This window comes from Muscardinus avellanarius, assembly GCF_963383645.1.
Source record: "Muscardinus avellanarius genome assembly, chromosome: 6".
In the NCBI taxonomy this organism is placed as follows: domain Eukaryota; kingdom Metazoa; phylum Chordata; class Mammalia; order Rodentia; family Gliridae; genus Muscardinus; species Muscardinus avellanarius.
The window spans coordinates 80,792,464-80,809,465 of record NC_137791.1 but is presented as its reverse complement, the minus strand read 5'-3'; the positions used below and the strand labels follow the sequence as shown (position 1 = coordinate 80,809,465).

Sequence of the window (17,002 nt, the reverse complement as noted above, 5' to 3'; positions counted from 1 at the left end):
CTTTTTTCCTCATTTAAGCATCAAGGCAGCTTTGGGAGGACCAGAAATAGGTAGTCAGCCGCACAGCCCTATGACTCTCTCCGGGCTTTCTAACAGACTCATATCAAAGGACCAGCAAGGACTGAGAGAATGAAAAAGCTGGTTTCCTGAGCCAGCTGAAAACCTTTGTTATGTCTTAGAACCCTGGGGAAAATAAAGGCTGGAGTAAACCAGGGAAGAATAAGGCCACTTTGGTTTCTGTAGCATAAAAAGGAAGGATGCTTGTATTTCTGGAAGGGAATGTAGGGCTGCAGAACCAAAAGAGAAAGAAGAGAGAGGAAACAGAGGGGTTCTGTAAAACTCAAAGGGACCTTTTAGACAACAACACGGGTAGGTGTCATTGTGTCAACTTAGCCTGTGATGTGGAGGCTGACTTCTAGCATGACAGAACCAAGGTGTTCCTGGGAAGCTATGTAGGATGCAGTGGAACTGGCTTACGCTAGTTGCAATTGTGCCTGTGACCCAGTACATTCAATTCCCCACTGGGGAAATGAAGACAGTTTGTAATGTACACAGGGTGTCTGGGCCCATAAAATTGAACCCTGACTCTTCTCCCACCTCTGGCACTTGGACACTATATGCATGTGCCAGAGTTCATGAGTCTTGCTGAGTCTCCTCTCCAGTTCACCCCATGTACCATCTCCCTTACATGCCCTTCAATCTTTGCACACAGACACACCTTTAGTGGCTCCAAAGACACCACAAACTGGCACTTTCAGTATCCTGTGATAATCTGTTCCCCAACTTCCCTTTTTCTAGCAAGGAAATGCCAATTTGCTGTCTGAAGTCTAACTCAAAATGACACAGTCTCAAGGAAGACTTCACTGGCCACTGGCAGTATCTGCCAAACCACATCCCCTCCTTCTCAATTCATATTTACACAGTGTTTTGTGGCTAAATTGTCTGAAAAAACCATCACATTTTATTGCTTTTCTTTGTTCATTTCCCCTGCTTGAATTAGCAAGTTGTGGAAAAGAGCTAATTTTGATGAATTTTTGCCTCTCAGAGACTTAACAGGACTGAACTTGTGGGAGCCCATGAATAATACTGGGTGAATAAGTGCCTAGAGGACTGCTGCGAATTCAAATGTAAGAAATGGATTCCAGACAATGACTCAAAATAGAAAACTGCTACATGACTTGCTTAGGTTGCAAACACATATATAACTCAGGTAAACCTCATATTCCTTGCCTTTAGAAACATAATTTAAGAAATCAAAAGCAGCCTATCTAATTATCATTAAGTAACTACTGCCAACATATATGTGCAAATACTTGAGTATATTGTGCTTTGTAGACCTACACTATTTTGATGGAGGAAATGTTTTCTTTTAGAAATATTAGTGAAGCCTGGTTTCATATCTATAAGTTGCTATTAGGTTCCTATTCATCATAAATAACCATTTCAATAGACAAAAGAATAAGTGAATTCTCTCAATATTTTATGATTTGTTAGAAGCACAAAATTGTCTTTCCTTTCTATTTTGTACTGGGAGGCATGCTTTTAAACGAACTGGTTTTTGTGTGTGTGTGTGTGTGTGTGTGTGTGTGTGTGTGTGTGTGTGTGTGGTACGGGGTTTCCTGGAAGTCCTTCTACCTCTGTGCTACACTCTCAGACCTATTTTTACATTTTTATTTGGAAACAGTGTCTTCTAAGCCAGCGTGCGCGGCTGGCTTCAAACCTGCATGATCCTCCTGTCGCTGCTTCCCAAGCGCGGGGATTACAAGCGTGCGCCACCACGCCCGGCCTAAACGAACTGTTTTTACGTACTAAATCCTGAGACTAAAACATTGAATCGATTATTTTTAGGGCACTATAAATTTCACTAGGCACAAATCATCCAGAAGATCACTTTATAGATCTTCACTATGGAAGAAGACCACCTGTCTGTCCTCTTAAGCACAGAACCACTTTATCTTGTGAGGTTGCTAACTGGTCTGATTCTATCAAGCCAGTAATGGAATTCTCCTGTGAATGACTTGATTGGCCTAATAAGAAATAGGTAAATACACCAGAATTTTATTTTGCAAAAGAGGAAAAAAGTGTGTCTGCTATGTCCTGGGAGGCAGTGAAACTCTTGAGCACAGGGCTCAGAGGCAGAAAGGTCTGCCTTGCTCACATCAGGACCACCACGTAGTAGCTGATGGATCCAGGGAAAGTCACATGACTTCCTGAAATACCGGCTATTTTGTAAAATGGGACTAAAAGCAAACGCATCGCATAGTTAGGGAAGATTAAATAATTCACATCTAGTAATAGGAGAGCACCAAGCACAGAACAAAAACTAAAATCCTTAACAATATTAGATCTTTCTTGGAATATGGACCTAAAACTTGGTGGTATCACACACTGAAAGATTTAATCACTATCACTGATCCAATTATCTTTGTTTTCATAGACTACCTTGTCTATCTAAATGGCATAACTATTCAGCAGACTGTTCAAGCCAAAAAACAGTATAAATCGTTGTGAATCTTTCCTTTTTTCCAAGCTCACTGTTTTAAAGGCATACCCTATAGATTTTATCATAAATCTTTCTTGTTATTGCAGTCATCCTTGTCCAATAAGCTATCATTTCCTGCTTACACATCAAAATTAATTTCCAATTTGTGCCTTCAATGTCCATATGCCTCTCCAATTTATTCTTTACAAATCAGAGGTGCAGGAGCAGGTTCTAGATCTTTCCATTGCTCTTGAAGTTGTATTTGACCTTCTTGTATGTCCTGTAAGAGGCTTGTTATCTTCTCATGACATTCAACTCCTTGTACACCAGACTTGAGCTCCACTGGCCTCAGTCTAGTCAGTATAACACAGGCGCATGTTTGCTGGCTGGCTCTGTTAAGCATCAGGTTAAGCATCATTCTTGAAAGAAGGCTTTCTTAACCATCCTGTGTACCTATAACCCCCATCATCCATTAATCTCTCTCCTTGCAAATTACTGGTTTCCTACATAGCTTGTATGTACCTATGATGTGTTTGATTTCTCTGCCAGTCTGTAAATTCACTGAGGGAAGGAAATAAGTTTATTTCTATGCATATATACATTTACATGTATATATATATAACATATATATTCATTACTATATTTCTGGTAAAAAGCAGTAATTTTTTTTAAAAAGCCTGGATCAATTGACATTTTAATGCCTGACTACTATGTGGCAGGCACTCTTTCAGATGCCAGCCATAAGCTTACTATACAGCAGCTGGACTCAAGGATCAACCTATTAGAGAACTGCTTTCATGAAATTTATAAAATTTATACTAAAGAGAGAATAATTTATGAAAAGCTAATAGGAGCTGATACATGAAACAAGTCTCATGCATATATCTCTCCCAAATATTTTTAATCATCATTTTTAAAATCATCATTTTCCTCAAACTGGAATACCTCACACCATGTCAGCAGAGTTTAGGAAACTGATAAAAAACTATACATAGAAACAATGAACATATTTTTGCCAAATGTTACAGAAATTTTATGTGAAATTTAGAATTTTCCAAAAGCATGCTTTAATGAATTTTAAATTACATGGTTATGATTCCAAATTTGAAGTGCATTCACAGAACAGCTGCAACTGAACTAATGCTTCTTTCATTTTCTCTCCCTCTTCATAGTTTACTTAATAAATTTATTTAGAGTTACAAGATTCTTAAATCATCATAATCTTAGCAAAATAATATAGAGAAAGTATATTTAATCAACACAAAATTTCCTTGTTGCTCCTCTCCTTTCTATTCTCATGTTTCATTTTTGCTCGGCCCTTCATCAAATCTCTTGTCAACTGCTGTAGCATTCAATAGGGACTTGCTTTTCTTTCTCCACAGCCGTCAAGTTTTCCAGGAAGCCATCAGAATTCTGATTCCAAGATCTAATTATTAGTTCCTACTTTCTATCCAGTTCTATCCAAAAACTAGTTGATTAACCAAGAAATCAAGATCATGCTTTGTAGCAAAGCAGTTAAGGACTAGTATAATCTGACTCTACCATTAAATGGCCTCATTTACATTTTCCTTACTTCCTCTATCAGGAAGCCCTGTCCAATAGCAGGTAAGACAGGGTTATGAAGTGGAAGAGGATGAGGCTAGCTACACCACTGCACTAGCTGTGAGCTCACTCCAGGGGTGCATGCTTTTAGAACCTTAATCTCAAAAAATCAAGACAAAGGAAGAAGAGAAAGATTGGTAAGATTGGTAAGATTCCATCTTACCCCAATCAGAGTGGCAAGCATAACCACAAATGCTGGCAAGGATGTGGGGAAAGAGGAACTCGTTTACACTGTTGGTGGGAGTGCAAACTAGTTCAGCTGCTATGGAGATCAGCATGGAGATTCCTTAGAAAACTGAAAATGGATCTACCATATATGATCTGGCTTTACCACTCCAGGGTATCTTTTCAAAGGGGTTGGAATCACAGAACTACAGTAGCATATGCACACCCATGTTCATAGCAGCACAATTCGTAATAGCCAAATTATGGAACCAACCTAGGTCTCTATTAACAGGTGAATGGATTGCAAAATTTTGAGAAATATATCCAATGGAATTCTACTCAGCTATTAAGAAGAACAGAATCATGTCATTCACAAAAAGATAAAAAGACCTGGAGAACATTATGTTAACTGAGATCAGCCAAGCATAGAAAAAGAAGGGACATATTTTTTCTCTAATAAGCCCAAACTAGGAATGATTAGGAATACCAGAGGGACTCCAGATAATGGAGGGGAAACCTCAGCAAAGCTAGAATGGAAGGATAGGCGAGGAAGAAGGCTGAGGTTGATTAATGGAGGGAGGAGTTATATTAGAGTATGTGTACAAGTATGAATGTAGCATGGTCAACCTGGACACTCATCACTGGGGGGGGAGTAAGGAGGGAGAATACCAAGCACAGTCTGAATGTATGCCATTTTCAATATGTTTCAAATTAAAAAATTAAATAAATAAAATAAATTTAGTATAATTTTATATATTAAAATATCTTGCTTCATTGCATTTGTGAGAATATTTCTCTTTTCAAAGTGTCTAGAGATGAAAGAAAAGTAGTAATTTTTTGTTTTCATTTTCCTTACACCTACAAAAATATAGAAAATTAAGAGTGTATTTTTAAAAAGTCAATAGTTAAGGGGTGAAAACATTCAAACACTTGAAATGATGCTCCTATATACATAACCATTGACAAGCCAAATCATTTGTTTAATGTATGTAGTTTTACCTTTATACCAGAAATTACTGCCAATGAGCAAATAAAATTGTTTGGATTTATACTCATTTTTCATTTTATACAAATAAACGCTATATGTTTGATTTTATAAACTGAAATCTCAATAAAGATAAATATATTTAGCAGATTGGTTTAAGTACTAGTATAAATCAAATCATGATTCATGAAATGAAGAATTTTTTGTCTCTAGTATAATTGCATAAAATCGAATCTTAAACTGGGCGTGGTGGCACACGCTTGTAATCCCAGCATTTGGGAGGCTGAGACCTGGAGGATCGCAGTTCCCGGACAGCCTCAGCTACTTAGTGAGGCCTCTGCAACTCAGTGAGACCCGGTTTTGAAATAAAGAATAAAAAATAGGGCAGGGGGTGTAGCTCAGAGGTCATATGCCCCTGGGTTCTATCCCCAGACCTGCAAAAAAAAAACAAAAAAATCTAATCTTAAGTGTGGGGGGATAAAAGGCAAACAACATAGATTCTCAAATAAATTCATCTAAAAATCAAATGCAAGGCTGAGAATGGAAAGAATAAGGTTGGGTGATATATTTACAAGATCAATAAAATATGTATTTCAAAATGGCTTGATGAAATGTAAGTGAGCACACAATATCTTTATAATCTTTTAGAAGCAGGTGTTCTGTATATTATTATACTATTGTTCCTCACCAATCGCTTTCTCTTAATTCCAAAGAACAAAGAATAAACATATCAAAGTCAACCACTAAGCCAAACACAAGAAGGAGGAATGAGGATGGAATGGGGTTGGAATTAAGGAAGGCTAAGTGAGTGAAGTGTGTATGTACGCTTCCACCATCTTGTACTCCATTAAGATGTATGACTATAAGGCACCAATAAAAGATAAAATAAGAAATACTGACAAAATTTCTCCTAAATCTGATTATGTCTCAGAAAAGAGAAATAAAGAGCCCTCTGGCAACTTTTGTGCAGCATTGTACAAAAAGTTGTATGCCCAATAAATATATGGCCTCTTATAATGTTGCAAATATCACATTTGCTCAAAAGCTCTACAGGCATTAATCACTGTCCATCATCTCAGGATACAGAGGAATGCTGGGAAGAACTACTTCATCCTTCAGAGTCTATAGCAGGGCAGTTGGACAAAGTTTTGAAAGTTGTGATTTTCCCCCCAAACAAAATAAAAATCATGATTCATGTTATCATTCCATCTCATTATGGCTTTGAAAATACATGATTTCCTTTTGGTAATAATCAAAAACTAGTTATCAACCATGGAAAACTGCTACTTTGTGCTTCCTTTTGTTTTGCATCCTTGTATTTTAAACACAGCTCAACCCCAGAGCCGGATGAGGTGTGTGCACACTACACAGTGACCTTGGGGCACAGCTTTGGAGGTTCTCACCTAGGTTTCCAGAGGATAGGAACCAAAGGAGAGAAGTGAAATAAAAGCTAGAAAAGCCTCACAAAAGAGCCACTACTCACAATGTTCATCAGGGTGAGGAGGTAGTTTTGGACATGCTCCTTGCCATGAAATCGGACCACAGAGTCATCCACTCCCAGCAGCACCTCAATGTTGTAATCGTTCTCCCCCGCGTGTCGGCGGTGCCTCAGTGTTTCATTCAGCTGCTGACCGATGCTGCTATAAACCGTTCCGAGATCATCCAGGCCTTCCAGATCCGGTTCTATTAAGAAGCAAAAGAAATGGCCAATAAATGTGAAGAAATGCTCAACATCATTGGCAATCACTGAGATGCAAATCAAAACTACCCTGAGATTTCACCTAACTCCAACTAGAATGGCAATCATTCAAAACACAACAACAAATGCTGGTAAGGATGTGGAGAAGTGGGAACTCTAAAACATTGTTGGTGGGACTGCAAATTAGTACAACCACTTTGGAAAACAGTATGAAGAATCCTCAGAACAATGGGAACAAATCTACCATTCAATCCAGCAATACCACTTCTGGGTATCTACCCAAAAGAAAAGAATCCAAACTACCAAACTAATGCACGTGTAACTATATTCCTAGCTGTACAATTCACCATAGCCAAACTATGGAACCAGCCAAGATGTCCATCAAGAGATGAATGGATTAAAAAACTATGGGATATGTACACAATGGAATTTTACTCAGCCATAAAAAAAATATAATTGTGGTATTTTCAGGGAAATGGATGGATCTTGACATTATGCTAAGTGAGATTAGTCAGTCACGAAAAGTAAGGAATCCCATGCTTTCCCTAATATGTGAAAGCTAGGGTGAATGGGGTCATAGAAGGAACTCCAGGTGAAAAAGGAGATCCTGTACAGGAGCAAATAAGGCAACCTAACTGTGGGGATGGGAGGGGGGAGAGGGAAACGCTTTTAAGCTCATGATGTACTTATTCATATCGAGGTCAACCACTAAACCAAGCATGCGAGAGAGGGATGGGGAGGGAGAGGGGTGGGGACTGGGTGGGGGCTGGCTGGGTGATGTGTGCATTTATGCCTACACAAGTTTTTTACCCCATTATGATGTATAAATACAATGCACAATAAAAATTACAATAAAAATACAATTAAAAATTAAATTTAAAAAAAAAGAAACAAAAGGAATCCAGGCATTTCAGATTCCCCAATGCGCCTTCTAAGACCTTCTTAGAAATACAAAACTCTCTGGAGGCCTGTCATAATCTATAATCACCAAGATGTTGCTTTCCAGATTATTCCTTAAATAACAGCCGCAAGTGTATGATCAGAATGATCTCTTTACAAATGCAATGCAGCCGGGCGTGGTGGCGCAGGCTTGTAATCCCCGTGCTTGGGAGGCGGAGACAGGAGGTGCATGCAGGTTCGAAGTCAGCCTTGCTGGCTTAAGACACTCTGTTTCCAAATAAAAAAGTATAAAACAGGTCTGGGAGTGTAGCCCGGAGGTAGAAGGGTTTCCAGGAACCCCAGTGCCACCACCACCACCAAAAAAAAAAAAAAAAAATGCAATGCAAAAGAGCAGGAGAGCAGGGACTATAACAGGAGCGCAGTGCCCCCAGGCCTGACTGTACATTCCAGGAGGATAAAAGAGATCATCCCTTGGGCTGTCCCCAGTGCAGAGCAAAGGTAGCGGGGGTATAGAACACCAGATGATTGTGTCATCCTTAAATACATGGAGATTAGAAATTAAAATTGTGTGTCAATATGTTTACAGTGGCTAATCTGAGGCATTATAATCACAGAGTACAGAATTTGTATCACATAAATTTAAATCACTCCTCTTTCCTCCAGCCTGAATTTAAAAATCAAATTATGGCATACATACAACCACATCTCATGATTATTGGTCACATGTACTACTTTATTTCTTCTGAGTATGGTTTTCTTTTCTTATTTTGTGGTACTAGGGATAGAACCCAGGGGCATTGTATCCCCGAGCTACGTCCCCAGCCCTATTTTTTTAATCTTTTATTTTTGAAACAGGGTGTCCCTGAATTGTGAGGGGCCTTGCTAAGTAGCTGAGACTGTCTGTGAACTGCAATTTTCTGGTCTCCACCTCCTGAATGCTGGGATTACAAGTGTGTGCCACCATGCCCGCTTCTGAGTGTGGTTTTATACTAAATTTTGTTAAATATAGATGAAAATACAGAGTCTGACCACTTGTTATTTCCATCCTAAATTTGTATGGACTATCATCTGGATAGCTGGTAATTTCAGTTGTTAAATGTCTGAATCTATGAGATATAAAAGTAAGAAGTCAGTCAAAAAGGACCTATAAAATAAATAAAATTATAAATAAAATTTTCATTGATATAGATCAAGAAATGTAATTATTTTAATTTTTCAAGTGGAGATTTCATATCAGTTACACACACACATACACACACACACACACACACACACACGAGAGGGGGGAGGGAGAGAGAAAAAAGAATGAGAGAGGTATTCTCAGGTTTTAATTACCTCACTTACTCATCTTCAAAAGAGTATATTCTGGGTGAAGAAAATGTTTTGATGAATTGAAAAGTAAGATATCATTTGGATACCTAAATTAAAGAGGTTATTCAAAACTGATAGGATAAAAAAACTGAAAGTATATTCATCTCTATTTCAAGTACATAAAACTCAGAAAGGCATTTATTTTATAAACTGCCTTGATGTCTAAAACAAGCTCGACATAACCAACTCTGACTCATCCTTTATATAGAGGTTTATTTAATGCTGCACTGCGGCCTGTTAGCCATTTGAATCAGAATGTGATGTTAATGAATAGGCATTTTCCTCTCTACCTTTGTGGTTTTTAGTAAAGCCAAGGGGGGGAAAGGTGTCTCATGTCCAGGAAGATTGATGACCAAGCTGTAGCCACATGAGATTAGAGGCAGTGGAAGCAGAGATCCCATTCACACCCTTTCAACCTCTAAAAAACATATTGAAACACCAGCTCCTGGCATCAGAGTGCAGGCTCCTTCTGCAAATGACTGCTTAGGGTTGAAAGCAATACTGTGCTTCACTTTGACCAAGCCCAGCTTCAAGCTCCTTAGCTGGGAATTTTCTCCTTGCTGGACTCACATTGGCTCCACAATATATAAATAACACTCACCACCATCCACATCAAACAGAAAGCTTTCCTCAAAAATTGTTTTTCAAGAGCTACAAACCCGCACCGAGGGCAAGAGACTACACCTGCAACAGCTTTGCTTTGCTATTCAACCTGAAGTCTTTTCACACCCTGGAGAATGTGAGAGGTTATGATAGCTAGGGTACAAATAGGAAATTCATACATGAGCTCTCATTTCTAAAAATGGTTCTTTTTGGCAGAACTGTCAGACAGCATCCAATGGAAATATACTAGCAATGTCATCCTATCAATAAGTGAGATGCAGGAAGGCTAAACACTTATTGCAGAAAGAAGGCTCATTCAGTACCAACACACATTTTGGGTTTGGCCTTCGCATCCTTCCTTAAATAAGCGTTTTCTATTCAGAGGGAAAAAAAATCTCTTTGCTGCTGTTGCAAAAGGAATCCAGGAAGGGAGAATGGGGCCTGATAAAGTCAAATATTCTTGCCCCTATCCCCTTGTTCTTCTCTATGACTCCTAAAGTGGGGAGTGGCAAACATTCAAAGACAGAGAATGGGACAGCTTTTGGCACTTTTTAGTTACACGCATCATTATAATTACTGTGAAATATTTTCATAAAGGATTTGTCTTATTATGTTTCTTTGATAGTGTGATAGCCAAGTGATCAGTAGCCATGCGATTTCTAACCAGATATATCTGGCCTTAAGTCACATGCTAAGAGTGAGATTTTACTTAAAATGCCGAATCTTTAACTCTTTTTTCTCATCTAGAAAATGGGATAAGAATACCTATTTTTTTTTCAGAGTTGCTCAGATGATTTCAGTTATTGATGCTAAAACCACTATACACAGTGACTACACATAAAATGTTTGACTGGTACTGACAATAATGATTTTCTCATTAAAAAAGCCATCTTTAAGCTGGCTTGGTGGTGCACGCTTGTAATCTAATCTCCCAGTTTGGGAGGAGGAGACAGGAGGATCTCGCAGGTTCAAAGTCAGCCTTGCTGGCTTAAGAGACCCTGATTCCAAATTTTAAAAAAATATAAAATAAGTCTTGGAGTGTAGCCTGGAGGTACAAGGGTTTCCAGGAACCTCAGTACCACACACAAAAAAAGAGCCATCTTTTAGCTGGGCATGTTGGCGCAGTCATGTAATCCCAGTCTTTAGGAGGCTGAGAAAAGAGGATCCCAGGTTCCCAGCCAGTCTCAGCTACTTAGTGAGGCCCTTTGCAACTCACTAAGACCCTGTTTCAAAAATAAAGACTACAAAATAGGGCTGGGAATGTAGCTCAGAGGTAGAATGTCCCTGGGTTCAATCCCCAGTATCACAAAAAAGCTATTGTTTTTAAAAGTTCACTATGCTTTATTTTATATAGCTCAAGCCGCATCACAATAAAAGAAGATGGAATAGAGCTATTCTAGTGTTAAATATAGTTTCAGTGCTAAAGTAAAGTTTTGTACTCATGAAAAGAAAGTAAAATGGAACTTGCTTTGCTTCTTTTGAACACTTGAGTTTGAGACATTTTTTTTAGGATGGAATATGGTATAATTTAGTGCCTGATCATATTTATAGGAAATCAATGTGGCAGATTGGTAAAATCATTTCCCTATCTAGAAAGAAAAAAAATGGTCTTAAAAGGAGCAGAAGATAAAGGTAAAACTTTAAGGGTGTAAGTTCTGATGAAGTTCTGAATTTGGACCAATGATTTGGGGCTAGGAGGCAGTCTTAAGCAGACTGTGATAGGAATTGGCAGAGAAGCATCTACTCAGGTCCTAAGGAGCAGAAGTTCAGTTCTGAGGCTGAAGTAAGCCCACCTGAAAGTCATTCCCAGTCTCCCTTGTGACTAAAGATAACATATGACCAAGACTAGGCCCATAAAATCTAAGCAGAAGCATTGCTTCTATCTTGATGAATTATATGGAGGCTCTTACTGGTTTCTATAGAAGGTTTCCACAAGGGCCTCCCTCAGGAAGGTGATATGTTGCAGGAGGTACACCCCTGTGGTCCTCTACTCAGCGCTCTTTCCTACTGCCTGGAGAATGGACGTCACATCAGGAGCTCTAGAAAGTGACCTTAGAATCAAGGTCTGTACTGAATATAATGGGCTGACTATAAAAAAGGAGTCTTACTCCCCCATCCCTGTGGGACTGCCATACATCTCTGGATTACCTAGATTTAGATAACACATTAGGGATGATATTTCTATCATGTTTAGAACACTATTCTGATGAGTTTTATATATCACTGAACTACGACCTATCATATGTGACACTGATAATATTTACTTTTGTTGACTACGTTCTTCCTGTACTCATCTATACCCTATGGGAATGCAAGTTAATTTTCAAGTTAATAAGTAAATGATAACGTAAAATTCACCTTACCAAAATGAACCATGTCATCTTTCCTAGTGATGCATCTACTTTAGAAAAGGAGAAAGAGTAGATGGCTTGCTAGTTCCTGGGTTTGGTCCCCAGCACAGCCAGAACAAAAGAGGGGGAAGAATCATATTGTTTTGCTGTAACAATAAATGCAAAATTAGTCTATATGTAGATTTTTGGCATTCCTTATAAACTTAGTAGTGTTATAAAAATGAAGTTTACTGGCCGGGCGTGGTGGCGCATGCTTGTAATCCCTGCGCTTGGGAGGCAGAGACAGGAGGATCGTGCAGGTTCAAAGCCAGCCATGCACACTGGCTTAGGAGACCCTGTTTCCAAATAAAAATGTAAAAATAGGTCTGGGAGTGCAGCCCAGAGGTAGAAGGGCTTCCAGGACCCCCAGTATCACACACACACACACACACACACACACACACACACACACACACACACACACACAAATGAAGTTTACTAAAATATCAGGAACTGAATTTTCCAAGAGTGGGTGGAGATCCTAGAATCAGAACTAAAAATAGATATAAAATTCAACAAATGTCATCTACTAACACCAGAAGTAGATAAATTAACTTAAATAATTGTGTAAACATTTTTGTATCATCCAACACTGAGTTTTTTCCATTGACAACATTTGTTTTAAAAACGTTTCTATTACCAGGTGTGGTGGCGCACGCTTGTAATACCCGCACTTGGGAGGCAGAGACAGGAGGATCATGCAGGTTTGAAGCCAGCCGTGCTGGCTTAAGAGACCCTGTTTCCAAATAAAAATGTAAAAATATGTCTGGGAGTGTAGCCCGGAGGTAGAAGGGCTTCCAGGAACCTCAGTACCACCAAAAAAAAAAAAAGTTTCTATCACTTCTAAGAGGATATAGTAATGATATCTCTAAATATATGAGGGTATCCTTCACTAACTGGGAAATTTCATAATGATATTTCAAAGAACTATAACCAGGCCAATTTATGATGTCAATTCAGAAGTTTCACTAAGCAACTCTTGCTTAACAAAAACAGAAAAAGACATTAAAATTTCATGAAAACTAGTTTTCATGCTTATTCCTGAAAAAAGTTTAATTCTAAAATGCATGTGTTTTTGTTTTCACTAGCTACTTTAAGGAATAACATATGGCATTTTAAATGGAAAATTCTATCTTTTAAGTAAAAACTAATGTTTTCATGCTTTGGGTTTATGAACATTAGCAAAAAAAATTTAAAAAATCACCTGAGTGTCCAAAACATACACTTAGACCTTGAATAAGAAACTTCTACATATCAATTGGGATGTATTAGCTTCAAATTAAAAACAAACCAAAACAAAACTTAGAGCATCTTAAGTAATCAGGAAACAGCCTACCTAACAGAAGATTCAGAAGAAGGATGATTCCTGGGTTAATCCATCAACAGGGATTCAGTCCTTTCTGTCTTTGCACATAATGCCATCTTTGGTTAAACAAACTTTGTTTTCAGATTAACTTCTGTGATTCTTTCAAAATGTTCAATTCTAACATAAGAGATAAGTCTAACAGTTCATATCGTCCTCAGGTGCACTTTTCTACATGTTTCAGTAGCCAGAGTCCAATTGCTCACCCATGGAAAACTCATCCATAGATGAGAAGAATGGATCTCAAATAAATAAAAAAAAATTTTTGGTGGTATTTGGGGTGGATCCCAAGGGCTTTTCTACCTCCAGGATGTACTCCCAGACCTATTTTATATTTTATTTGGAAACAGGATCTCACTAAGTTGCTGAGAGCCTCACTAAGTAGCTGAAGCTGGCTTCAAACGTGTGCGATCCTCCTGTCTCAGCCTCCCAAGTGCAGGGATTACAAGCGTGCGCCACCACGCCTGGCTCAAATCAGAATTTGATGTGTGTGCCTGAGGCCCACCTCCTCTGAGGCACATGTTTAAAACTGAAAGAGCATATTAAAAAAAAAGGTGCAAGGTCAGGGCTTAACATGAAAGAGGACAAGGAAATGGGTGGTTTACAGGCAATCCACCTAGGTAGATCCTTCTTCTTGGCCCTGCTCTTCCTTTCTTCAAAGTAACAATCTTCTACTGGTCTCTTATTCTTAGTTTGCATTATGTCCTTAATTTATCCAATTGTAATCCATTTGCCTGGACAAACTTCTACATTCTTTTGACTTCTCAATATCTTTAGAAAGCTGCAGTCTTTCATTCCCACAGTAGTGGATCTGATCATTATTGCTTACTCAGCCCTAGTAAAACCATTTCCTGGATAAATGGTTTGGGTCTGGCCAAAACTACAAGGTAAAATACAGTACTCCCTGTTAATTTCAAATATAAAATAAATAACATTTTTGCAGCATTTAGTATTGAAGTTAGGATCATTCTACCTCTTTGCTACACCTCCAGCCAAACAGGGTCTCACTAAGTTGCGGCGGGTAAGTAGCTGAGCCTGGCTGTGAACCTGTGATTTTCCTGTCTCAATCTCCTAAGTACTGTAATTACAAGCATGCACCACCACACTTGGCTAGCATGAGACATACTTAATATTAAAAATTTATCATTTCTCTAAGACTCAGATTTAAATGAAAATGCTGTGTTTGTTGGTATTTGCTAAATCCAGCAACTTCAGGTGTGGGAAGCTATATTTCTCTAAATAGGTTATGCAGTTACAGGAATGTACACGCCCTCGTGTCATTTCCCCATTCTACCCCTTTAAGTCTATTTAGTTTAATGAACCAATAAACAACCACCACCTCATTTTCTTCTTCACTGATTTCGCCCATTTGCTTAAGATAGTTGGATGTGAATTTCTGACAGCTGAACTAAAAGAACATTGACGAATAATCCCATGGTTATCCCCCCTGCTTCAGTCATCAATAGTCCTCATTTTTCTTCCCAGTCTTCTTTAGAAAACCATTCTTAGGCTACAATGGCCCTTTGAAAGGGACTCCATATTATGTTTCATCTTTCAAATTAATCCTTTTCTTTATTTCATTTTATTTAAACATTTTTATTGGTGCATTGTTGTCATACATCTTAATGGGATACAAGATGGTAGAGACATACATGCACACATCACCCAATTAGCCCTTGCCCAATTCCCACCCCACTCCCTGCCCCTCCCTCCTTCTCATGCTTGGCTTAGTGATTGACTTTGATATGTTTTTTAAAGTACATCATGTGCATTTAGAGAATTTCCCTCTGACAGTTTCAAAGCTTGGGTCATTTCCATCAGGTATCTCCTATCTGCTACTTTGCCTCAAACTTCTCCAGAAACTCTCCATGAAAATACCCAATTTTTCTCCACAGGCACATCAACAAAACTAGAGAACAGCATGCTAAGTGAAGCCAGCCAGTCTCAGAAAGCCAATGCCTGTGTGTTTTCTTTCACGGAGAAAAGAGGAAGCATAAGTGACTTTGGATAAATGTGGAGAGATTTAGTAGAATAGTGGGAGGGGAAAGTGGACTGAGAAAGGAAACAGTTCAAATAATGCTTTGGCAGTACATAAAGGTATCACTATCAGTTTGCTAGCATGTAGGGGTAGAAAGAGGGCAGGATGTGAAGGGAAACACACCAAGTTCTCCGCACATGTATGTTTCTATCCTTGAACCTCAGTATGATGTATAATTGCAATGCACTAATAAAAGTATTTTAACAGAAAGAGAAATAGAAAAAATGAATTCTGGGGAAGGGATTTGCCACGTAAGTCTCAGAAGAGCTCTGAGAACCCAGTCTCTCTCCGGCGTCTTGTATCCAGATGCAATCTGTTGCTCACAGTTCCCTCAACACAACAAAGCCACGGTAAGTGCTAAGCCCTTGAACCTCCAAAATTGTGAGTGTTCTGCATCAGGTGTGTTCTTGTAATGACAGAAAGCTGACTAATAAATTGAGTATATTCATATTTAATTAGAGATATTTCAGAAACAGGATGCATGGTGTAATCCCAGAAAAATGGGAATAGGTTCAGGAGAGTGGCGAGCAGACTTACTCCAGACACCTTACAAGGACACTCTGTTTTAATCTTTGGAACCTTTGAGTATGATGCACCATCGTTTTTATTATTAAAGTATGTTAGATAGTACAACTGACCAGAAAATAGAGATATTTTCTAGGAGGGCCTGATTGAACCTAAGCCTAAATTAACAAAAGAAAACTTCCTCTGGCAGGTGGAAAAAGAAAAATCAGAAATGTGAACTACAAGAGGGACCTGTACCGTTGCTGTATCTGAATATGGAGGGAGACTGCAGGACCAGAGAGAAGCCTCTAATCCCAACAGTGAACCCCAGCCAACAACCTGCAAGGAAACGGGAACCTCCATTCTATAAGGAGCATGATCTCCATTCTGCCAATGCCCTGAATTATCCTGGAAGAGGATCCTTTCCCAGAGCTCTGGATAAGAGAAACAACTTGGCTTGCACCTTGCTCTCTACCTTGAAATATCCTATCCATAAAACCAGCACAGCCGCCTTGGAAATCTGACCTATAGATCCAGGAGCTAACAAATGGATTTTAAGCCATTAAGTCCATGGAAGTTTATGATGTAGCAATGGAAAAATAATACAAGGAGAAATGAGCTCTAGTTTCAGCTCTGCCATGATCCAACTGTATGATTTGTGGAAGGATGCTAAATATTTATGTATTGGGTATTTTTATATCTTGCCTGTCTTTATGGTATATGACATTCAGTTTACTAGTTATCTTAATATACTAATCTGCTAATTCTAACATTTCTTTCATTTCTGGGTCAGTCTGGACAGATTGAGTTTCCTCATCATTATGGGCTGTATTTTCTTGCTTCTTTGCATACTTGGCATTTTTTTTTTAATTACAGATTCAATATGGTAAACTTAATCAT

General features: G+C 38.6%; 1 protein-coding gene across 1 annotated transcript in view; it reads right to left on the bottom strand.

Moving 5' to 3' along the window:
- ADAMTS3 (ADAM metallopeptidase with thrombospondin type 1 motif 3) overlaps positions 1-17,002 on the bottom strand; it is a gene marked incomplete at both ends in the record, with an annotated part of 278,402 nt that overhangs the window by 48,725 nt on the left and 212,675 nt on the right. Inside the window, one exon of the mRNA XM_080697857.1 lies at positions 6,718-6,917. Within this exon, the coding sequence (XP_080553983.1) occupies positions 6,718-6,917 (200 nt within the window). The remainder of the gene's footprint in view (positions 1-6,717; positions 6,918-17,002) is intronic.